Source organism: Macrobrachium nipponense, chromosome 39 (assembly GCF_015104395.2).
Source record: "Macrobrachium nipponense isolate FS-2020 chromosome 39, ASM1510439v2, whole genome shotgun sequence".
Classification (NCBI taxonomy): Eukaryota; Metazoa; Arthropoda; class Malacostraca; order Decapoda; family Palaemonidae; genus Macrobrachium; species Macrobrachium nipponense.
Window position 1 is genome coordinate 4,505,046 of NC_061099.1, and position 24,410 is coordinate 4,529,455.

At 47.5% G+C, this 24,410-nt stretch overlaps 2 protein-coding genes across 8 annotated transcripts in view; both read left to right on the forward strand.

Moving 5' to 3' along the window:
- The window catches only part of LOC135210046 (tRNA (guanine(26)-N(2))-dimethyltransferase-like), a 178,835-nt gene that overhangs the window by 144,481 nt on the left and 9,944 nt on the right, over window positions 1-24,410 (forward strand). The window lies entirely within an intron of this gene.
- Window positions 619-15,169, forward strand: LOC135209899 (tRNA (guanine(26)-N(2))-dimethyltransferase-like). The gene is given in 4 exon segments (XM_064242640.1): window positions 619-866; window positions 14,436-14,604; window positions 14,606-14,662; window positions 15,110-15,169. Coding segments are annotated over 4 exon segments (483 nt in total). The 5' UTR covers window positions 619-669.

Consider the following 24,410-nt stretch of genomic DNA (forward strand, 5'->3'; position numbering starts at 1 on the left):
TTGTTCATGAATTCCTTAACATATTGTACAATACTGTTTTTTGTATTTTGTAATTTCATGAGTGAAGAAAGTTTTCTGAATACTGATAAGAATTAAATTATTAGTTTTATTTTAAAATGTTATTTTAATCAGTTTGACATAGATGTCCTTCACAGTTATTTTGATCAGTTTAACATAGAAATCCTTCACAACAGACTTTGGTTCAATGTAGGCATCCCATGCATAGTTTTATGATGTCATCAATCACCTCAGAACTTATAAGGGAAAGTTCTTACAGAACTAGAGGCTTATTTAATGTTAAAATGGCCTTATAACACATCAGTTCTCTGTACTGCCATTGATTGTAATGAAAAAGATACAAGTATGAGAAATTTATTGTCTAGAGTACTCCTACGTGCCTTAATTTACTGTACCATTGTTTAAAATTCATTCTACTGCTATGGAGCTAAGCTCATTAGCACTTAGATCGTAAGTCTAATTTGCCGTTTTTCCATCATTCTTTGTAGTTCTCATTCTAAAGAAATTACATAGAAAATCAGATAGTTTTATTTATGTATTACAGACTATTTTTCTGCACAATACCAGGCTCAAAGATAACGATCCTAATTTCGAATACCGTCCCTTTCAGATATCTGAAGTCTTCTATCACCCACATTATGGTCAAGGAGCATGGCCATGAAAACAAATGATGTACTATGTGATGCACAGAGTGGCATTCAGAAAGAAAAAACTGAGGTAAATGACTGTGGTATTCAGATTGACACAACTCCTTATACCTCAGTGAGTGAAGGGAAAGCTGAAGTTTTGTTTCCTTCGACTCACGACGTCTTTTACAACCCAGTCCAAGAATTCAATAGAGATTTAAGGTAAGTGAGATAGTACCAATTTTTTTTTACATTATGTATGTCTGTTTTTTTTGCAGTATTTTAATTGCTATGGGCAGGGAATCAGATTATATCCCTGTGTAGGTTTAAGGAAAGCAAATGAGAAAGGAAAGGAAAAATTTAATTTATTTCATCAGTTTTCTATGCATTAGCTAGAATAAACCACCTACGTGTTTGGCTTTTGGTAAAATTTATAGGCTGTATTTAGGCTGTTATTGACTATTAAAAAATTAAAGGTTTAAATGTAAAAATTTTCATGTTTTATTGTAGTGTCTTACCGGAACAATTATAGAGCCGTGATTTCCACGAGCGGCAGGATACTAAATTCAAATTTAGCGCTCGTCGGCGTCGCCAACACTGGTGGTGATGACGTCATCTCCCTCCACTCGCGGGAGAACCAGGTACAACTGCCCAGGTGAATTCAATTCTTTCCTGCCGGCGTCCGGTGAACATCGGTGGTCGGTGCGGTTGGATGACTTTGCTTCGCTTTTTTTCTTGTGGAATTGATCTTCGGAATTGGTGAAGTACTCTTTTTTGGCGTTGTTGTTATTTTGCTTTTTATTTAGGCGTTGCCATGTCGGATTCTAGTCCGTCGGGAGTTAGGTTTTGCATCTCAGGATGTAAACTAGATTATCCAAGTTAGAATATGATTCTCACACTAAATGTGTTAAGTGTAGGGGACAGGTTTGTTCAGCAGATCGAACCGATGTAACGAGTGTAGTGATTGGACTGATTCTCAATGGAAGTTTTTTTAGTTCATACTCGAGAAATTAGCTAAAGACAGAATTAGAAAAAGCAGCGCTTAGGAGTAGACTTAGCTCCGCTTCGTCTTGCGATGCTTCTGTTCCTTCTGTTTCTCCTCAAATTGTTATGTCTCCTTTAACTACACCTCCTATTCCTCCTACTAATCCCGCTTCTCGGGGCTTCCCGTGTAGTTTCTTCCGACACCATTGCCAGTCTGGAATCGAGGCTAGATCAGAAATTTTCGGTACTAGCGAATATGGTTTTGCAACTTGGTAATTCAGTTAAGACGTTTTGGTTTAGAAAGCGGCTTCAGGTAAGAGTGTAGTTGAGGGTGCGTCTGTCTGTCCTGACACGTCTCCTAGACAAAGGTCACTGTCCAGCTCCCCCGCACCGGGGAGAAGACATACCGGAAGTCCAAGGGAGTCGATCGGGATTTGCCCACAGACAGGCGCCTCTCTTGTTGAGCCTGTTGCGCCTCAACAGGGCTCGTTAAGCGTTGGAAAGGTGTTGCGGTCAGACGCCTTTCGAATGATTCAAGCGATTCGTCTCCGGTCGCGCGGCGCTCTTGGCGAGATTCGCCCGTTTCGCGTCCCTTAAAGAGGCGTTCAGGCGCCGATTCTTCGCCTCCTCCAGTCAAGCGTTATAAGGAGACCTGAGAGTAGGGTTGCGCCGCGACCATTAGCGGCTCGTTCGTCGCCTCAATCTGTGCCTTTTTCGGCTCCATCTACTAGTAGAGATTGTGGTTTTAGCGCTGTAGCTAGCAGTTCTAAGGGTGTTTCTTTAGGCGCTTTTTTTCGTCTGTTACGCCTGATGCGCCTGTTTCGCCTCGAATTTCGGCGGCTCCGAGCGAGGCGCAAGTAGTTTTTCCGCCTCCTGCTGAACATTTAGGCTCTTCCAAGCTACGTTAACTGTTTGATTCGTCTCTGGCGCCTTTGCGCAAGCAGTTAGAGATGTTAACCAACTGGATGAATGAGTCCAAGGGTGGTTTCGAAACCTTCAGATCCGGTTGTAGTTCCGTCTACTTCTTCGGCGGTATCGGAGAATGAAGAAGAAGTAGAGGAGGAGGATTCACATCACCTCTCGTGTTATTCACGTCTCCTTAGATTTCTTCTGGTATCTTATCCAGATTATTTTGAGAAAGCGGCCCCGCGCTCCCAACAATTCGACTTTTTTGATGAGGAGGAAAACTTCAGACCCTCTCCTCCCAAAACTTGTTTCTATCTAAAGCGGTTAGACATTCGTTGAAAGAGACGGAGAAATGGATGTCTATGAAAAGAGACTTAGGGAAGGCTCTTTTTGCTTACCCTCCCTCTAAGTTGCTTCGTAAGAGGTATAGGTTTATGTAACTGGGGAAGCTCCTTCTCTGGGAGTTTCTGCCTCCTCCCAGGGAGACTTCTCCAGTTTAATCGACTCCTCTAGAAGATCTGCTTTCGCCGCAGCGAAAGTTTCTTTACAGCGCCTGAGTTGGACCACGTTGTAAAGAATCAATTTAAACTTTTGGAAGTCTTTAGCTTCCTTGATTGGACTATTGGCGCTTTAGCGGCCAATGACGAAGACTGTCCTTCTCTTTCTCAGAGTTAGCGGAGGATTGGATTGGTGTTCTGTCCTGTTCGGACAAATCCATTAGGGATGGATGTGATGAGTTAGCTTCGCTCATCGCCTTTGGTACCCTTAAGAAAAGGCAACTTTGGTGCTCCTTTGCTTCTAAAAGGGTTACGTCCCAACAGAAGTCTGCTCTCTTGTTTGCTCCTTTTGTGAAAGATAACCTCTTTCCAGACGATGTAGTGTTGTCAATTTCGTCTGCGCTAGATAAGAAATCTACTTCGGATTTACTGGCACAGTCTACTAAGAGACCTAAAGCTCCTGTGGAGACTGTTCCTTCGGTTTCTCTCTGACCCAAGCGCCTTTTAGAGGGAGAAAACCCAAGCGCTTCTTTCGGCGAGTCGAATTTGCGACCTCAGTCTAAGGCCCTCGGCCAAGGTTAACAAACCTTCCAAATGAAAGCTCGGTTCTTCATGCACCAGTGGAGCCAGGCTGGCGCTGTTTTGGGAGGAATGGGGAAAAACAGAGGAGGAGCAGAAGCCTGGGTAGTGCAAGTACTCAAGTTCGGCTATCGTATTCCTCTCGTTTCACCTCCCTCTCTCTCACCGTGCCAATTCCATTCCAGGCATACTCTCCGGGCTCAGACAAATTTCTGGCGCTAGCCGCAGAAGTGGAAGCGCTTGTTCTCAAAGAAGCGATAGAACAGATAGAAGAGCATTTTCCTCCTCAGGCTTTTACAATCGCCTTTTTGTAGTTTCCCAAGTCATCAGGGGGCTGGGAGGCCCGGTTTTGGATGTGAGCGCCCTGAACTTGCATGTCCAGAAAACAAAATTTCATATGGAGACCACTCGGTCGGTTCTGGAGTCCATCAGACAGGGGGATTGGATGTCTCTCTGGACATGCAAGACGCTTATTTCACATTCCGATACATCGCGAATCTCGGAAGTACCTGAGGTTCATGTTCGAAGGCAAGGTGTTTCAGTTTCGGGCGCTTTGCTTCGGACTAGCAACCGCTCCTCAAGTTTTCACCAGGGTTCTATCCCCGATAGGAAGCTGGCTGCACATATTAGGAGTAAGAATCTCCCTCTATCTGGACGATTGGCTTCTCCGGTCGGAATCAAAGAGTCGGTGCATGAAGGACCTTGGAACAACTCTGGATCTTGCCAGAAAGTTAGGAATTCTGGTCAACAAACAGAAGTCCCAGTTGGTTCCATCTCAGAGCATCCTTTATTTGGGGATGATTCTGAATGCTCAAGTTTTTCGGCTTTTCTGTACCCCGAAGAGGGTTCAAGGCTGTCTGGAGACAGTTCAGGAGTTCTTGGACAAAAAGGTAAGTTCTGCCAATCAGTGGATGAGGCTCCTGGGCAAATTGGACGTCAGTGGAGAAATTTGTGACGTTGGGAAGACTGCACATGAGACCTCTGCAGTTTTTCCCGAGAGCCTCTTGGTGCAGGAAGACACCACCAGACTCGATTACCTTTCCTGTCACAGATCAAATAAAAGAGGACCTAAGGTGGTGGCTCTCCTCGAGCAAGGTTGGAAAAGAAGGGTTAGATTTACGACCCATCCTCCCGAACCTACAGTTCTTTTCCGACGCATCGAACACAGGTTGGTTGAGCCCTACTGGGAAATCAACGGACTTCAGGAGCTTGGTCGAGAAGGAGAAGAAGTTCCACATAAATGTAAGGAAAAACTGTTAGCAATTTTCTTGGGGCTCAGACGTTTCGGAGCTTAGTAGAAGTCGAGTCGAGTGGCAGTGCATTCCGACAACTCCACGGCTCTCTCGTACGTGCGGAAACAGGGGGGGACTCAGTCTTTCTCTCTGTACGAAGTAGCCAAGGATCTCCTCCTGTGGTCAAACGAAGCGAAGGTTCAGCTAGTCCCGAGATTTGTTCCGGGAAAGATGAACGTCCTGGCGGACGAGTTAAGTCGTCAACAGCAAGTGTTACCTCTGGAGTGGACTTTGGACAACAAGATTTGTCAGAAACTTTGGCGCCTTTGGGACGACCGTCAATAGACCTGTTCGCGACATCAAGGAACAAACCGTCTTCATCTCTTTTGTTCGCCAGTCCCAGATCCTCTAGCTTGGTCGGTGGACGCAATGCTGTTGGATTGGTCGGGTCTGGAAGCTTATGCATTCCCTCCGTTCGGTCTAATAAGAGAGGTGCTGAACAAGTTCATGTCGCACAGCAATGTAACGCTAACGTTAATCGCTCCCTTTTGGCCCAGGAAAGAGTGGTTCCCGGACCTTCTCCAGTTGTTAGTAGACTTCCCCAGACTTCTTCCTCCAGAGAAGTGGCTTCTCAAACAACCTCACTTCAAGAGGTTCCACCAAAACTTGTCCGCTCTAGCTCTGACAGGGTTCAGACTGTCCGGAATCTTGTCAGAGCGAAAGGATTTTCAAGAAGAGCTGCAGAAGCTATCGCTCGTTGTAGGAGAGAGTCTTCTAACAAACTCTATCAAGGGAAGTGGAGAATCTTCAGAGAGTGGTGTAGAAGTGCTAAAGTCTCTACTTCTGCGACCTCTTTAACAGAAATAGCAGATTTTCTACTATTTCTTAGGAAACAACTCTAAGAAACTGGCTCCTTCGACGATCAGAGGATATAGAGCCATGCTCTCTTCGTTTTTCGACATCGAGGTTTGGATATTTCCTCCAATTCAGATCTGTCGGACCCTCATTAGGTCTTTCGAAACCACTAAGCTCCCGCAAGATACAGTGGCTTGGAACTTAGATGTGGTGCTTAAGTTCTCATGGGGCCACCGTTTGAGACCTTTGAAGTCGGCTTCACTCAGGAACTTGACTAAGAAGGCACTCTTTCTTATTGCACTAGCTTCTGCTAAGCGTGTCAGCGAATTGCACGCTATAGACAAAAGAGTCGGTTTCTCTCAAAGGCAATGCTGTATTTTCGGTATCTTTGACCTTTCTAGCCAAAAATGAGAATCCTTCTAATCCTTGGCCGAGGAGTTTTGTGGTAAGGAACTTATCTGATTTGGTTGGACATGAGGAGGAGGAAAGGCTCTTATGTCCAGTCAGGGCTATTAAGCAGTATCTGTTTGCCACTAAGGGTATTAGAGGACAATCTTCTAAGCTCTGGACCTCGGTTCAAAATCCCTCTCGTCCTCTTTCTAAGAATGCTATATCGTTCTTTATTAGAGAGCTTATCAGGGAAGCTCACTGTCGCAGTCCCGAGAACGACAATCTTTCCGTTCTGAGAGTTAAAGCTCACGAGGTTAGAGCAGTGGCAACTTCTTTAGCATTCAGAAAGAATTTATCTTTAGCTTCGATTCTTCAGAGCACGTTTGGAGATCGATTGGTTTTTGCGAGTCATTATCTCAAAGAGATAGAAACGTTTCGAGAATTGTAAAACGTTAGGTCCGGTGGCGGTTTCTGGCATGGTGTTGGGAGAAACGGCACAGGGGTCGTCACCTCTATGCTAACTTTTCACCTTGAATAGGTTGTCGAGTTCAAGGAAGCTGGGGGTACTGAGTACCTGGGATACTCACCAGTCTGTTAGTCAGATTTTACAATGTTGGGTATATGTGATTTTTAAAATCTGGTTGTTGGTGACAAATGTTTTGTATGATTGAATTTCTGGTCTTAGCCCAGGGCAAGGGCAATCTTTGTTGTTACTATCCTCCGTCAGTCAGCCTTGACTCGCTTGAACTACGGAAGGATTCCACTCCTGTAGAGGCTAACTTTGGTCAAATTCCAATTCCTCTACATTAGTAAGAAGAGCACCGACCAGAGGCAGTAACAGTCTGCTGTAGCTCTCTTACAAGGTAAGGTACAACAGACACCTTGAGTGTTTACTGGTATTGCAATAAATGTAACCATTTAAAAATACTAGTGGTCCATCGAATCCCACCTTCCCATAAATGTGTAATCAGCTCTATATTGTTCGGTAAGACACTACAATAAAAATGAAATTTTCATTATTAAAATGAAGTTTTATTGTATACTTACCGAACAATTATGATTATACCACCCTCCTCCCCTTATGTGGACGGACGGGCAGAAAGAATTGGATTCACCTGGGCAGTTGTACCTGGTTCTCCCGCGAGTGGACGGGAGATGACGTCATCACCACCAGTGTTTGGCGACGCCGACGCGCTAAATTTGAATTTAGTATCCTGCCGCGCTCGGTGGAAATCACGGCTCTATAATTGTTCGGTAAGTATACAATAAAACTTCATTTTAATAATGAAGAAAATTTCATGTTTGAACACTTGATTGTGTCACAAAGTGTGATCAAAGGTGTATGAAGCTTGTCTTTTTATTTTGTATATATTTTTTTTTAAACAAAGTTTCAAGACATGTCTTGTTTCCAGGTTTCTGTACATATTGAGTATTGGTTATATTTGTTTGTAGTCCATGAAAAGGATTTTAGTAAACTGTAAGCGTCTCTGTGTCCAAGAGTTACATATTAGCCACATTTTTCATTCAGCACAAAATGGTTTTTGTTAGGACAGGTTATTGACCCTTTAAGATTCCAATGACATTTTATTCCCAACTGTTGTGATTCTGATGGCCTCAACTTACTATATAAAATGTATAATCTCTTAGTTTTTCTTTTTTTTTCTTTTAATTTTTTTAATATCTACTACAATAAAGGACATGTATTCAGATTGTAAAAGCACCATATCCATCTTTATGACATGGAAAATAAGGATTAAGTGAGCAATAAGATTAGAAAATGTTGCCAAGTGTGTTTTTGCTATTTACAAATTTGAGGGTTAAATAAGAAACTGACTGTGAAGATATTAGAAATGTAACAAGTATAATCAGTCCTTGTAGTCACTTTCCCAGACATATGAATGCTAGCCTGAGTGACCTTTGTTTTTAAATGTTTTTAAGGTGAGGTTGCCGAAAGCTTCGGTAGACCCTCACCACGGTTATGCAAGGTTGTTGCAGGGAAGTAATGAATGTTCTTTTACTAATACTTGTAAGGAATGTGAGAACTTGAGTGAGAACGAATGGAAGAATCTAACTAATTATTTAAAAAAAGTTAGAGAGAGAAAGAGTGAGGAAGGCTTCTTATAGAAGTTTAAGTAGTTCTAGATCTGAAACTAATTCCTAGCTTGGGATCTTCCCAAGGGTAAGTATTGCTACTTCTCCTTCCATTGCAGCCCCTTCTCCTATTGCAGAACCTGTAGATTCAGCAAAAGAACTTGCGGATCTAAAAAGCAGCTTCAAGTTGATGGAAAACAAAATGGCTGCCATACAGGTAAGGCTAGTGATTATTCAGTGGACAGTGATATGAGTGTCCCCAGTGTAGTGGAGGGGGCATCTGGTCGGCTCAGCAACGCTCCTAGGTCTAGACCTCTTCCAAGCTCACATGCCCAGAGAGAAGGAATGTCGAAAACCGAAAGGAGGTTGTGGAGAATCCCACCGATCAGGTGTCCTTCGGCGGTTTCTGTGACACCCCGCCCCGACTGCCAAGGATCGCTATTGTAAAAGCGTCCTGCGTGAGTGTTTTCGTCGTCGGGATCTTCATCTCCGAGACGTGATTGGAGAGATTCAGATCGATCTCGGCACTCAAGAGGAGTTGGAAGGCTCCGACTATTGATTCGAGCCCAGAAAACTTCCCTGAGGAGTCTCCCTCGGGAGTGAAGAAGGCAAGAAGAGCCATTCTTTCAAAACCGAGGTGAGAAGGCGAGGCGGAAGGTGCGAGGCTATGGACTCCTCCCCTCCTCCTTCCCCTCCTCCCGAAGAGGATAAAGAGGAGGTTACGAAGAGATTCATGATGGCGATGCAAGAGCAGATTTCGTCTTTGTAGGAGTTCTGTCAAAGAGCCTCCTAGAAGGAAAAGACTCTTACCTTCCGATCAAAAGATCCTCCAGATGTATGGAGGTATCTGCCGCCAGGATCGATACTCCTACTCGAGGTGAGGTTTCCGGTACGAACCTGGATGAACCTATCAGACGTCTGGCACCGGCCAGGAGTGAGGAGTCACCCAGGAGGCAGGAGCCAAGAGCTAGGAGTGAGGAGTCAACCTAGGAGGCAGGAGCCAAGAGCCAGGAGTGTGGAGGCATCCAGGCAGGAGGCAGGAGCCAGGAGGCAAGAGCCAGGAGGCAAGAGGCAGGAGTCAGGAGTCAAGAGGCAGGAGCCAGGAGCCAAGAGGCAGGAGGCAGGAGCCAGGAGTCCGGAGTCAGGAGGCAGGAGGCAGGAGTCAGGAGGCAGGAGTCAGGAGCCAGGAGGCAGGAGTCAGGAGGCAAGAGTCAAGAGCCAGGAGGCAGGAGTCGGAGACTCGTTCCTGGAATTTATGACTCTTCTCCAAATAGGAGCTCCTCTCCTTCAGAGCGTAGGAGGTCTTGGAAGGACTCTCCTCCAAACGTGAACTTTCTCCTTCGTCTGATCGAGGGTTAGACGAGTTGTCTGATGACGAACCTCCTGCTAATGAGGGACTCTCGAGTTATAAAGTCTTAGCCTCATTATTGCTTCAAGAATTTGGAGATTCTCTTAGTCCCGGCGGCTCCTCCTTCTCCTCGTTCTCTCTTTTCGAGCTCGGCTACGGCAAAATCTTCGGCCTTTTTGAAAATGAAGCCTGCTATACGATGAGAAGGCACTCCATTCTTTAGATTCTTGGATGGACAAGAAGAAGGAGTTATAAAAGACGGTATTCTGCATGCCTCCTTCCAAACTACATGGAAAGAGAGGTATTTGGTATGGGACAGGAGAGACTATGGGTCTTTCTTCTACCTGCCTCTGCAGATGCGGACTTTTCCAATTTAGTGGAGGCCTCTAGAACGTCACTCCTTAGGATCGGTCAGAGCGACGTGGAGCACTTCAGAGTTGAACCACTTTCTAAAGGGACTTTTTTGTCACTTTAGAGGTGTTCAACTTTCTGGATTGGTCACTCGGAGTTCTGGCCAACAAATCTAAAGATCCGGAGTTTCTTAAAAACCCCAGAGATTCTCCATAGCGTCCTGTCTTGCATGGACAAGGCAGTACAGGACGGTTCGGGTGAAGTGGCTTCCCTTTTTGGTGCTGGTCTCCTGAAAAAGAGATCAAGTATATGGATCCCTATTATTCGAAAGGGGTTTCTCCGAGCCAGAGGACTGCTTTATTGTTCGCCCCCCTCCCCCTATCGGATCATCTGTTTCCTTCTCAGTTAGTGAAGGATATATCTCGCTCGCTAACTGAGAAGGCGACACAAGACCTACTAACACAAACGTCCAAGAAAGGACGCCCTGTAGTGTCGGCGATTAAGAAGGACTCTCGTCCTCCTCAGCAGCCCTTTCGTGGAGGTACAGCGGCTCGTCCCCACTGCCAGAAAAGAAGAGCTCTGATAAGAGAGGAAGGTCTTCCTTTAGGCCTTCAAGAAATCCAAATGACTTGTTGCTCCTTCAAGCACCAGTGGGCGCCAGACTCCTGAACTTTGCAGGAGTAGGCAAAAAAAGGGGAGCCGCCCTTGGGTCAGTGTCGGTCCTAAAGAAGGGATATGTAATCCCCTTCGAGAACAGCCCTCCCCTCTAACATCTACGCCTCGGGAACTGTCAGCGAGGTACAGAGACCCGGTAATGAGAAAGACTCTCCTTCAAATGGTGGAACAAATGTGGGAAAAAGAGGCCTTCGAACTTGTGCAGGATCCACACTCCCCGGGATTTTACAATCGCCTTTTTCTAGTACCAAAGGCATCGGGGGGTCGGAGACCAGTTCTGGACGTAAGTGCTCTGAATCGCTTTGTTCAGAAAAAGAAGTTTCGCATGGAAACGAATCCGCCTCAGTAATGTCGGCTCTTTCGTCCAGGAGATTGGATGGTCTCTCTGGACTTGAAGACGTATATTTCCACGTTCCCATTCACCATTTGTCAAAGAAATATCTTCGTTTTGTAATAGGAGACAAGATCTTTCAATTCAGGGCTCTGTGCTTCGGTCTGTCTACAGCTCCGCAAGTATTCACCAACCTGATGGCGAATGTGGCAAGATGGCTTCCACCTAGAGGGAATAAAACACTCCCTCTACTTGGACGACTGGCTGATCAGGGCCAAGTCGGAGATTCAGTGCTTGGAGGACTTATCAGTAACAAAGGAACATGATAGAATCGCTGGGATTACTCGTGAACCTCGAGAAGTCGCAGCTGATCCCCAGCCAGAGCTTGGTCTATCTGGGGATTCAGATGGATTCTCGGGGTTTTCGAGTATTTCCTTCGCGAGAAAGAAATCACTCGAGTTTGTCGAAAATCTCGAGCTTCTTAGAGAAAAAGAACAGTTCAGCGAGGGATTATCCGAGCCTCTTAGGGACCCTGTCCTCACTAGAAAAGTTCTTCTCTCTGGGGAGGCTTCACCTTCGCCCTCTTCAGTTTTTCCTGAAAAGGGTGTGGAGTTGGAAGACGGGACAACTCTCGGACATCTTCCGCTTCCACAAGAGGTAAAGGATCATTTGAAGTGGTGGATCCTCCCTCTTCAAAAGAACGAAGGCGTATCGCTTGCCCTGCAGAACCCAGACCAAGTGTTTATATGCCGACGCTTCGGAGTCGGGATGGGGAGCGACGTTAGGAGCAAGGGAGGTGTCAGGCACCTGGACAAAGGAACAGGTGTCCTGGCACATCAATTGCAAGGAACTAGTGGCCATACACCTAGCCTTAAAGTTCTTCGAAGAGATAGTCAGAGGCGAGGTGATACAGATAAACTCGGACAACACCACGGCTCTGGCTTACATACGCAAAGCAAGGAGGCACGCACTCTTTCTCCCTCTTTCAGTTAACAAGACACCTGTTAACCTGGACAGAAGAAAGAGGCATAACTCTCCTCACAAGATTTGTTCAAGGCATCAAGAATGTGAGAGCGGACAGACTGAGCAGGAGGAATCAGGTCCTTCCCACAGAATGGACTCTACACGAAGAAGTGTGTCGAAGTCTTTGGTCCCTGTGGGGGAGACCTCATCTAACCTGTTTGCGAGTTTCCTCTCCAAAAGAATAGAGATCTTTTGCTCTCTAGTGGAAGATCCGAGAGCCTTCGCAATAGACGCGTTTCTCCTGGATTGGTCGGGTGTGGACGCATACGCCTTTCCCCCGTTCAAGATCCTGGGGAAGTTGCTCAGGAAGTTCGTAGCTTCGAAGAACACGAAGTTGACGCTAAATTAGCCCCAATTTGGCCAGCCCAGGAATGGTTCACAGAGGTACTGGAGTGGATAGTGGACTTCCCCAGATCTCTTCCAAACAGACCAGATCTACTCAGACAACCCCACTTCGAGAGGTTTCATCACAACCTCCCAGGTCTCGCTCTGACTGCCTTTCGACTATCGAAAGACTTGTCAGAGCGAGGGGCTTTTCTCGCAAGGCTGCGGGCTCTATCGCTAGAGCCCGCAGAGCTTCGACGAGAAGAGTATACCAATCAAAGTGGAAGTCTTTAGGAGGTGGTGTAAGAGTCAGAAGCTGTCCTCCTCCAGTACCTCTATAGTGAATATTGCCGATTTCCTCCTCTTTCTGAGAGAGGAATCACACCTTTTCTGTCTCAACAATAAAAGGATACAGAAGCATGCTGTCTTCAGTATTTAGGAATCGAGGGCTAGATATTGCAAGCAACAAAGATCTACACGATCTAATTAGATCCTTTGAAACTTCAAAGGCAGCTACTCCTAGAACACCTAGTTGGAATCTAGAACGTGGTACTGAAATTCCTTTCATCGGATAAATTCGAGCCTTTACATCTGGCTTCCTTCCGCGATGTCACTAGGAAATGCTTATTCCTGGTGTCTCTCGCTACAGCCAAGAGGACGAGCGAATTGCACGCTCTAGATTCCACAGTGGGGTTTCAAAGGAGATGCTGCCATCTGTTCTTTCCAGACAATGTTTCTGGCAAAGAAACGAAAACCCGTCAAAAACCGTGGCCCAGAAGTTTTTTGAGGTAAAAGGCCTATCTAACCTCGTAGGCAGAGAGATAGAGAGGTCTCTCTGTCCAGTGAGAGCTCTTAAATATTATTTAGTGAGGAAGAGACAGATGGAGCTTGTCAACAAGGTCTTTGGTGTGCGGTGAAGAACCCCAAAAAGACTCATGTCCAAGAACGCCTTGGCTTTCTTTGTGTGAGAAGCGTAATTACGGACGCTCACAAGAACTGCTCGGAGGAATCCTTCGGTCTTCTAAAGGTCAAGACCCATGAGGTGAGAGCAGTAGCAACGTCCTTGGCGTTCCAAAAGAATATGTCTCTAAAATATCATTGAGACTACATATTGGAGGTGCAATTCAGTGTTTGCATCTCATTATCTGAAGGATGTGGAGAGTGACCTATGAGAAGTGCTTTCTCGCTAGGTCCATTTGTATCAGCAGATACAGTGCTGGGTCTTGGAGCAAAGACTGATCCTTAAATATTGTGTTTTATCGTACATAAACCCTCTTGTCAGATATGTGCTTGGTTTTCTATTAGCAAGCTCACTGATGTCGCACGGGAGCATAGTGTCATTGCTGGTAGGGGATCAAGGGTATGTATGGCTAGTAGGGGAGTACAAAAATTTTTTTTTGTATATTTTGTAATGAAAGTGTAATTATGTTTCGAGTTTTTGGTTGTTTGTTTGTAAGGAGTTCGGGGATAACTCCTTGCAATCTTAGAAACTAACATGGATGTTAGGATCAGGTGATCGGGATCGGTGTTGTGCTCCTTGAACAAGGTGTATTGTCATGTTTAGTGGAATAGCACCCAATGACAAAGGCCTTTAGGCTCTGCCGAGTAAGTGGATAAGACCCCATTGGCAGACCCACAAGAACTCTTAGCCATAGATCAATATCTCGCTGAGGCTCTTGAGGCTAAGCAGACTCCAAGGCAGTAGCTGCGAAGTCTTCAGCCTAATAAGGTAGGAACCAAGGTTTATTAATACCTACAACATATGTTGTTTACCTGTCTATTTCAGTAGTTAGCTGTCTCTTACCCACACCACCAATGGGTGCTAATCAGCTAAGTATATATCTGGCAGGGAAGTTGAATGTATAAAAATGATATTGTCATGTTACAATAAAGTTTTATACATACTTACCTGACAGATATATACGATTAATGGCCCACCCAGCCTCCCCGCAGGAGACAGGTGGAAGAGAAGAATTCTGATTAGAAAACGGGAATGGTTCCTAGTCCTGCCACCCAGGGCAGGGCAGTAGATCACCTGACCTACCGGTAGCGTGTGCCGCGAAATTTGAAATTCTGTCGGAGACGACGGAGTCTATAGCTAAGTATATATCTGTCAGGTAAGTATGTATAAAAACTTTATTGTAACATGACAATATCATTTTATTAGTATTTATTGAAACATTTCTCTATATTTTTACTTTCCAGTGTTGCAGTGTTACGACAGTTTGCTAGTGAACATCAAGATGGTATTCGTATATTAGAAGGTTTAGCTGCATCTGGACTGAGGTCAATTCGTTATGCACGTGAAATTGAAGGCGTCAAAGAAGTTGTTGCTAATGACATTTCAAAGCAAGCTATTGAGTGTATGAAGCGGCAACATTAAGCATAATAATGTTGAGGGTGTTGTCATCCCAAGTCACAAAAGATGCCAGGTATGTACTCTAGTTTCTATCTGAAAAGGAGTTGTGTACACTGTGAACCAGTACCATCTAAAATGAGTAGATTTATAGGAATGTATAGATTTTTACTGTAGTTATTACATATACAGCATGGAAATTGGAAGTTCTTGGCATGTATTTATATAGGGTAAAACACAGCTGTGCGGACAGGTGGACACTGTACCGTTGCACAGTCACTGTCCCAAAAAATAACTTTAGCACTTCCTGTATCCTGAATTAGACGCCAGTCATACCCATCCACGTGGGAAGCAACTGCTCGAGACCTATACTTTCCTCTGAAGCAAGTGTTTTCTCTCAAGTCACAAAATTATGCCATAATTTCTGGTTAAACAGAAGTTAAGGAAAGTCTAGCATGCACAGTGCAAACCTATCTATATGACGCTTTAAAAATTTTTACTTAATACACCTTATGTTTAGAAGATTGATGCCATCTTGATGTTTGTGGAGTCACTTGTGTCAACAAACTTCCCATTTCCGTGATAAATCCGCACCAACACTCGTACCTATAGATACACTGGGAGCACTTTCTTCACAACAACCTTAGACGATGAGGGTGTTCCGGACGGGTAGACGTAGCGATTGATCGGGAAGAAGAAGTGTGCACTAGACAACATTGAAATAATTAGTTAAAGACCAGAATAAGGTTATGAATTTCATATATTTATTACATATTTATGATAATTCTTTTGAAAATATTCGTTATTGTAAAAGTAACCAGATTCCTGACATAAATTTCATCGGTTTTGGTGTGAACATTAGCTATGGTGTTGTTTGCGCTTTAATATTTTTATTATTGATGTTGCCAATTGTTTTGTGTTTAACCTCCAAACTTGGGATAAGACTTACAGAAAACCGTGGAAGTAAGTGAATTTAGCGTATCTCTTTGTAATATACATATACGTATACTTATACATAAATATTAGAGCAATTTTATCATTATTGCATTACTAAGATATCTAGAATTCATGGAAACAGTTTGTAAAGGCATTGGCACATGTATCAAGTTCCACTAAATTGGCAACGTTGACTTGCCATTCCTAGAACACATTAAAGATTACATTTGTTTCAGCCATGCAATTATTAAAAATTAAAAACAAATTATTCCAGCCATCCAATTATTTAAATTTAAAAAAAAGTCAAAATAGTAATATATATAGACTTGAATAAATGAAAAGTGATAGCAAAAAAGTACAATTTTTGTTGTCTTAAACAGCTCACTAACCCGTCGTCTGCTAGACTTGTGGATTCTGGCTTCCAGATATACAAGATTATTCCCACCTTGGCTTTGCCGTAAACAAACTTGCGTATTTTAAGTTGAATTTGGAGTGAATTAAGAACGAAATGTGTAAACTTACAATCAAATAAGCACTGTGGAGTTTCATTTGTGATGGCAGTAAGGATAAAAACACCGATTACCAGATAAAAATGCATTTCAGTTCAAAACATGACCCCAGGAAGAAGACGTCTCATACTTTCACTAGTATAGGCAACAAAATGATGTTTTATTGTGGTGATTACAACTACAATCTTTAGTAATATCAATAAATGTTACGTATATACACAAATATTGTTCAAATGAGCGCTGGGAAGTATGTGTCCGCGATTGTATGCCCGGATTGTGCACGCGACGATACCACGCATAATGGATTTAAAAAAAACTGCCTTGAACACACTTTTCGAAGACTTCACAATGCTTATTTTCTACTTCTTATGGCAGTTTCATATATCTCATTTGTTCCGATACGCAATATAAACCATCGGTCCTTTAACAATAGGAATGTAACTTGCGGCAGCTGGAACCGGTTGTAACCTTCGAACAAGGGAGTTCGGTAGTTAACTGCTTGTCTGACAGTCAGCGCACCGCGCGACTGGGAGGTGAAGAACCACTTTGCTTTCGGCCGTGCTGGGTGACAGACATGTTCTCCACTTCTCTCTGCCTGCCTTTCGTAGTATGCTTTGGATCTTCAAAACTTTGGTTTGCTCTCTAATACTAGTGTGCTTGTGTCAAAATACTGTGAGTACTTGTGCATTTTGTATTTTTGTTATTATTATGGATTCTCGTGAGCTGGAGAGTTCCCCACGCCCCCCTATCAGCCGCAAACTATGCCCTGGTGTGGAGGGCCGTAAGTGTGGGGCCTTCCGCTCCTTTCCTGAGGTTGACCCTCATGAATTATGTGCTCGGTGTCGGGGGTGCGAATGCTCTCGCACCGAGCCCTGTGATATTTGTTGTTTGTGGTCGGCGGGGGAGCAGTGGCGCAATGGAGGGGAGGAGGAAGCGACGTAAGCCTGCCAGGGAGTCATCGGAAAGTTCTCCGGCTACTCCCCTGGTCACGGACACGTCGTCTTCTTTCCTTCCTCCATCTCAACTCCCACGTATGGCTCCTTCCCCTTCAGGGGCGGGGTTTCTCGCTCCTTCTCGTTGCCCACGATCCGTCGAGCGTAGGGGAGGGGGCGAGATACCCCGACATTCAGTTGTACTTGGGGTCTTTTGTTTGCTCGGGGTGGGACTGGTCCCCCCCCCAGGCTAGGGGGAAACCCCCCCCCCCCCCCTACTACCCAACCTTTGCCTCCTCAGGTGTGCCTGCCACGGGTGACGACCTTGGCCAGGTTTGGTTCTCACTGGGTCTCCAGGGGACATCGAGTGTTCGGGGGCTGTTGCATCACCTGGCAAGTGGCTCTGCACCGGTAACGCCTGGTCTGGTAACCACCACTACCACCACTTTCTCGACCCCGGGGTATGCCGCTCCTCCTCACCTTGTTTACACTCAACATGTGACTATGGTAACACCTTCAGCTGCTGTACAGGTGCTGCTTCCAGGTATTCTGAGGAGGGTCGTGACACCGCCGCCTGGGCTCGCTGCTCTCGCCTCAGCCCCTGACTTCCAGTGCCCCAAGAGCTCGCCCCTGGACCTGCCACCAGTACCCAGGATATCACTGGCCGCTGCCCTGCCGCCTGCCGTTCCTGCCGTGCCTGCTGTACCTGAACCAACCCCTGCCGATGTCGTTGTTGCTGCTCCAGTCGCAGGTCCTTCCGGACAGGTGCAGCCGGCCCGTGTTGCTTCGGCAACTGCCCCGGCTCCATCCTGGATGGAGGACCTGACGACTGTCCTGAGGAAGCTGAAGCTGACGAAGTAGAGGAAGAGGAGGAAGGTGTCGTCATCGTCTTCATCGTCTTCTTTGTCGTTGTCTGCTGCCGCCTCTTGCCCTTCGACTTCCAAGGCTTCACAGCCGAGGAAGAAGAAGGCCGCCTATTTCCCCCTAAGAAGTCTCCTTTTGGGAACTTCTAAGGGCCCGTCTCACTCCGGTGTGACTGGGGAATCTTCCGCTGGTCCTCCCGCTCCTTCGGGAGCAGGGCCTGTCTCTCCTTCCGCAAGGAAGAAGAAGACGGGGACCAGAGGGGTACCGGCTAACACCGGTACCTCCTCACCTGGTGCTAGGGGCTCTGCCGCTACTCAGGGTTCCGTCTCGGCTCTCGTCGCGAGAGGTACCGGTTCCGGTGTGCGGTTGCCCGCTGGTGACCGTGCAGCCAAGGCTCAGGCTTCCGAGTTCGCTCGGCGCCAGGACCGAGGCACGGAGCGGAAGGCTGGTGAGAGTCGCTCAGGTGACTCTCCGCCAGATCAGCGATCGCTCTCGTAGCGATCCGCTGGTACCCAGGGTTGACGCGATGGTCCCAGACCGGCTGCTGGCAGAGGCAAGGAAGAGGTCCTCTCAGTCGCTGGAACCGGTGCCAGCGGCACGACGCGCCATGAGGACAGGCCTAGCTCCCACCACGACAGTGGACTCTGCTGGTCCCCTGACCACCGCTCCCACCGGGACCGGGCAGGTAGGGGGACCAGCAGCAGCTCCTCTGACGCTCGGGACCGGAGCTGCTGTTCTCAGTCCAGGCCGCGCAACCAGGTCCCTGCAGCCCCCCAAGCCACACCGGTTCTGCCGTTGTTGGGGGGGGGGGGGGGGGGGGGGGAGCGTCAGGTCTTTCTCTCCTATCCCTTCAACTAACTTGGGTTACACCGTGAAGAGGGAGGCGAACCGGAGTGATCGTGGAGAGCACGCTCCTCATGGTTCCACCACGACTCCCTACGAGCCTGGCACGGTCATAGGACCTACCAGATCGTATGCGCAAGTGGCCGGAGGAGACCAGGAGGGGTCTGTTGCGGTTCAGGAGGAGGGTTTCGGGAGGCTCTCTTGCTCGAGGGACTTGACGGGCCGACTCCACAGGACGCAGTCACTCCCGAGATCCAGAGGTCGTTTTCGGAGCTTATTGCGCTGATTCGGCAGCACAACGACCTCGGGGAAGGATCGCCGCTCCCACCTTCTAGTCTACATCCAGGCTCGAGTTGTTCTGGGGTCCTAAGAAGGAACCCAGGACGACTGTGGGTCTGCCACGATCTGCTCTAACTGACTCGGTGCTGGGCCAGGTAGACGCTCTTGTCTCTGGACAGGAGGGTTCGCTATGGTCTTGCAGGTCTTCCAAGCTACTTCCCCCGCCTCTACTGCCACAGAAAAGATTCTACGTGCCATCGGAGGACCGTATGCCACCCAAACAGGTGAACCCGGAGCTAGCTAGGCTAACTCCGGGGGTGTCTCTGCAGCAGCTCCTGTCGGAGAACCTAGCAGCAAGTGGCAATCGCCTCGGAATCGACCGCCATGGCGGCATTCCAAGCAGTCTCCTGGCTAGACCTGTGGTCCCTCACAGTGTCTAAGGTTGCGGCCACCTCGGGGAACATCACTCCTGAAGGTGACCCGGCTTTCGGGAGACTGTGCCAGTCTGGAGGTAGAGCCATCTCCTACCTAGCCCACCAGATGGCAAACCTGTGGGCCAACCTGGTTCTTCGGTGTAGGGACGCAGTCCTCACCCGAGTGACCAGGGCGGCTGGGTGTGAGGCGGCTCTGGGTCTTCGCAACGGACTGGTGCGGAGTTCCTCCTCTCTCTTCCCAGGAGAGATGGTGGACGCTGCGGTGGAACAACAGCGCACTGACTACAGTGACCGTTTAGTCCACCAGGCAGTCTTGAAGTTGTCTGGGCAGCCTCGAGCTGCTGTGGCCAAGCCCAAGAGTTTGGTTAGCGCTTCCTCTGCGGCCAAGACGATCGCATCATCGAAGCCCAGAGAAAAGACTCTGCCTTCAACTTCTTCAAGGAGCGACCGTCACCAGCCCTCCTCCCAGCCCTCCTTCTCACGAGGGGGAGCTAGGAAGAAGAAGTCAGAGAGAGATGGGAAACACTAAGGACGGCGTTCCCCCTCACCTGCTGCCAGAAGTTGGGGGGTTGCCTGGTGAGCCATTGGGCAACATGGCAGCGCTATGGAGCGGAGACCTGGATAGTAGATGTCCTTCGGGAGGGGTATCTTCTACCCTTCAAGTCTCGGCCACCCCTCACCTCCAACCCGGTCCACCTTCAGACTTACGTTTCCGGATCATCCAAGGACGTAGCACTTTGGCAGGAAGTCCAAGCCATGCTGAGCAATGGAGCTGTGGAGATCGTCAGGGATCGGTCACCGGGCTTCTACAGCCGTCTTTTCCTGGTGGAGAAGTCTTCGGGGGCCTGGTGCCCGGTGATAGATCTCTCTCCCCTGAACCGATTCGTTAGCCAGTCTCGGTTCACGATGGAGATGGCACGCTTCGTGCTCGACTCCATTAGGGAGAACGACTTCATGCTTTCGGTGGACTTGAAGGACGCGTATTTCCAGATACCCGTTCATCAATCCTCCAGGAAGTACCTCCACTTCATCCTCGACGGGACGGTGTACCAATTCAGGGCACTTTGCTTCGGTCTCACAACCACCCCACAGGTGTTCACACAAGTGTTTATTCTGGTGTCTGCTTGGGCCCACTCTTCAGGGATACGTCTTTTGAGGTATCTCGACGACTGGTTAGTCCTGGCGAGTTCCCGCTCGCAGTTGCTACGGGACAGGGATCGACTCCTCGAGTTCTGCCGCAATCTGGAGATCGTGGTAAACTTCGAGAAGTCAGATCTCGAGCCCAAGCAGAGGATGAAGTACCTGGGTCTGCTGATCGATACGGTAGCAGGGCGAGTCTTCCCCACAGACTCGTGGATCAGTAGATTCAGGGAGGCAGGAACAGCCAGCTCAGCAGTGGCAGGTCGTGATCGGCCACCTGTCGTCACTCGAGAAGTTAGTCCCTCACAGGCGTCTTCACCTGCGGTCTTTCCAGTGGAGACTAAAGGAGAGTTGATCACAGGCAAGAGACCCACCGTACTTCCCCGTGTCCCTCACGGAGGAGGTGAGGCAGGACCTAGCCTGGTGGCTTGACGACAGGAACCTCGTGAAAGGAGTGCCTCTCCGCACCCCCCCCCCCCCCCACCCCCCCCCCCCCCCCGGAGATGTTGCTGTTTTCAGACGTGTCAACCAAGGGATGGGGCACACACCTGGAGGAGTTGCTGACTGCAGGCGTGTGGTATCATCACGACAAGCACCTTCACATCAATGTACTGGAGCTCAAGGCAGCGTTTCTCGCTCTCCAAGAGTTCCAGGACCGTCTGATGGGACACTCGGTGGTGTTCAAGTGCGACAACACCACAGTAGTGGCATACGTCAACAAACAGGGGGGCCTAGTGTCCCTCCCGTTGCACCAGTTGACGTTGCAGGTGCACGAGTGGGCCGTGGCTCACTCGTGCTACTACAGTCTGCTACTACATTCCAGGCAAGAGGAATGTAGTAGCAGACAAGCTCAGCCGTCAGGATCAGGTGATAGAGACCGAATGGTCCCTACACCCAGACGTGGCGGAAAGGCTCTTCAACCTGTGGAGGCGTCCAGTCTTAGATCTGTTCGCCACCCGGCACAACAGGAAACTTCAGGTTTTCTACTCAGCTGTGCCGGACCCATGGGCAGCTGCACAGGACGCTCTTCAACACCCGTGGGACAACCTCTTCGTCTACGCCTTTCCCCCGTTCTGTCTGATTCGCAAGGTGATCAGCAGAGCGCTGGTCACCCCGAATCTCCGGATGATCCTGGTGGCTCCCAAATGGCCTCAGGCCATTTGGTATCCGGACCTGCTGGCTCTGCTTGCGGAAACACTGAGAGAGATTCCCCCTTGGCACAACCTTCTCTGCCAGCCACACGTGGAACAGTACCACCAGTCAGTCCAGTCCCTTCGTCTTCACGGCTGGCTGTTATCCACCATCTCTTGCGAGCGAGAGGCTTTTCTCGCCGAGCAGCTACAGAGATGGCTGGGTATATCAGACAGTCCTCTGCAGCTGTGTACCAGGGAAAGTGGGCCGTCTTCTGTGGTTGGTGTCGTAGATAGGGTTTATCTCCTCTCAGAGCCACTCTTCAGCAGGTAGCGGATTTCCTCGTTTTTCTTCGCCGAGAGAAGCTCCTCTCCGTCCCCACAGTCAAAGGATACAGGCCTGGCTTGGCCCTAGTCCTGAAACTGAGGAGAGTGGATATCTCGAATTCGTTCGAGATCTCCCTTCTCATGAGGAGCTTCGAGAGGTCTTGCCCACCCAGGGAACTCAGGCTCCCGGGGTCGGATGTGACTCTCGTCCTTAGGAGTCTGACTCGAAGTCCCTTCGAGCCACTCCGAGAGTCGTCAGACAGGGATCTGACCCCTTAATACCAGGGGTCTGACCCCTTAAGACCCTCTTCTTGCTGGCCCTGGCATCGGCGAAGAGAGTAGGGGAACTTCATGGTCTTTCCTTCGATGTCAAGCATACCAGGGGATGGGGATCTGTGACGCTCGATTTCGTCCCGAACTTCATAGCGAAGACTCAGAATCCTTCGGTCCCTGATGACCGGTTCGAGTCATTCACAATCCCCTCCCTATTGGACTTCACCGACAACGATGCGGATGAGATGCTGCTTTGTCCTGTGAGGGCGCTATGGCATTATCTGAAGAGAACTCGGCACCTCAGGCCTGAATGTCGACGCCTCTTTGTTAACACTGGGGTGACCAAGAAAGAAGTATCCAAGAACACTCTTTCTTTCTGGCTGCGTGAGGTGATCAGGAGGGAGTACGAAGCTGATGGTAGCGACGACATCTGTACCCTTCGTCCGAGAGCCCACAAAGTCAGAGGCATTGGTCCTTCCCTTGCGTTCCGCAAGAACTTCTCCGTGGCGCAGGTCGTGAAGGCGGGGGTCTGGACCAACCAGACCACTTTCACCTCCTTCTACCTTCGGGATATACCCCAAAGGTCCTTGGACACTTTTTCCTTGGGACCCGTGGTGGTTGCTCAACAGGTTGTGTAGCTTACCCAGCACCCGAGCGGACAGAACAGCATCGCATCCTTGTGTGACTGCATGAATGGATGAGTGAATGAGTGTGACTGGCTTCTCTTCTTCATCTTGTTCTCCCCCTCTACCTGTGGCTAGAGGGATGCGGTCGTCACTACGCTGGAACAGGAGACCGATCCAGGTAAGCTACTCGACCGAGCTCCATCCTATCCCTTTCATTAGGGATAGGAGCGATTATCCACCACTTCCCCCAACAATGGGGGGGAGTGGAAGCCAACAAGAGACAAACCCATGACTTCATATTGCCTCTTGCAATAGGAATAAGTTCTTGCTTGCTAGTTTTAAGAGGTACGCTGGCCTCCCTCTTATTACTTAGGTCCAGAGGTCTGACCATTGATCCTGCGGTACATACCCTGATCATTGGGCAGAGGCTAGGATCCCTCCCTCTGCTCTTATGACCAGGGAGGGAACCAAGGTTGGACAAACACCAGTCTGTTCATTGACTCAGATTCCACCCACCAAGAAGTGTCTTCCTATTGTTAAAGGACAAGCAATTAACTACCGAACTCCCATGTTCGAAGCTTACGACCGGTTCCAACTGCCGCAAGTTACATTCCTATTGTTAAAGGACCTCAGGTTTGTATAGTTAGGAAAAATACAATTTTCGACAAATTGTTATTTTGTTGACTAAACTTCAATCTTTTGAATGGTATGCTTAAATATTGAATTGTATTGTTGTTCCACCAATTAAATATCTAGTGAAAAAAGTGACCATTTGGCAGATATGCTATGTCTGCGCAGCGGTTTTTTACCCTATACATATATTTTTTTCTACCCAAAAGACCCAAAATTGAAAGTTGTTTTATGAACACCATTGAAATCGTGGAAGATATTTCATTTTTTATTTTAGCTGAATAAACCATGTAATAAAAAACATTTAACTTTTAAAGGCTACTTTTGTTGTTTATACTTGATACAGCCTAAAAAATCTAATTGTTTTCAATGCTGTCTGCTATCTAAAAGTTTAATCTAAAATGTAGATAAAAAGTATTTGATGCAAACTGGAAAAGTCTTGATATTGCAATCATAGAGGTTGTTTGACTTTTTGATGAGATAGGTGAGGACTGGTAATCAGAAAAGTAGTTGTGGAAGTATCAAAGCAAAGATGAGGATGAAAGCCTAGAATATCTAGGAAAAGGGCATTGCAGAAGATTTAGATGAGATGGGCTCTCAGGCAGATTGCTTAAGAAGAAGACATTCACATTGTAAAAAGAAATCTTGGTGCTAAAATGTTATTGATGATGATGATTGTCTTGCATTGTAAAGCTTGCATAGACTTAGATTATTCACCTCAATGTAGTACATTGTTTATTTCAAGTCAGTTATTCATTTCTCTTAGTTAGTTGCTTAATCCAGTAATGTTGGACAGTGTTATCCATTATAATGGCGCTCTAGGTCCGTAATGCCTAAAATGAAGTGCTCATTGGTATACGCAGAAGGTTGTTAATTTTCAGAAGTAAAATGCTATTTTGCA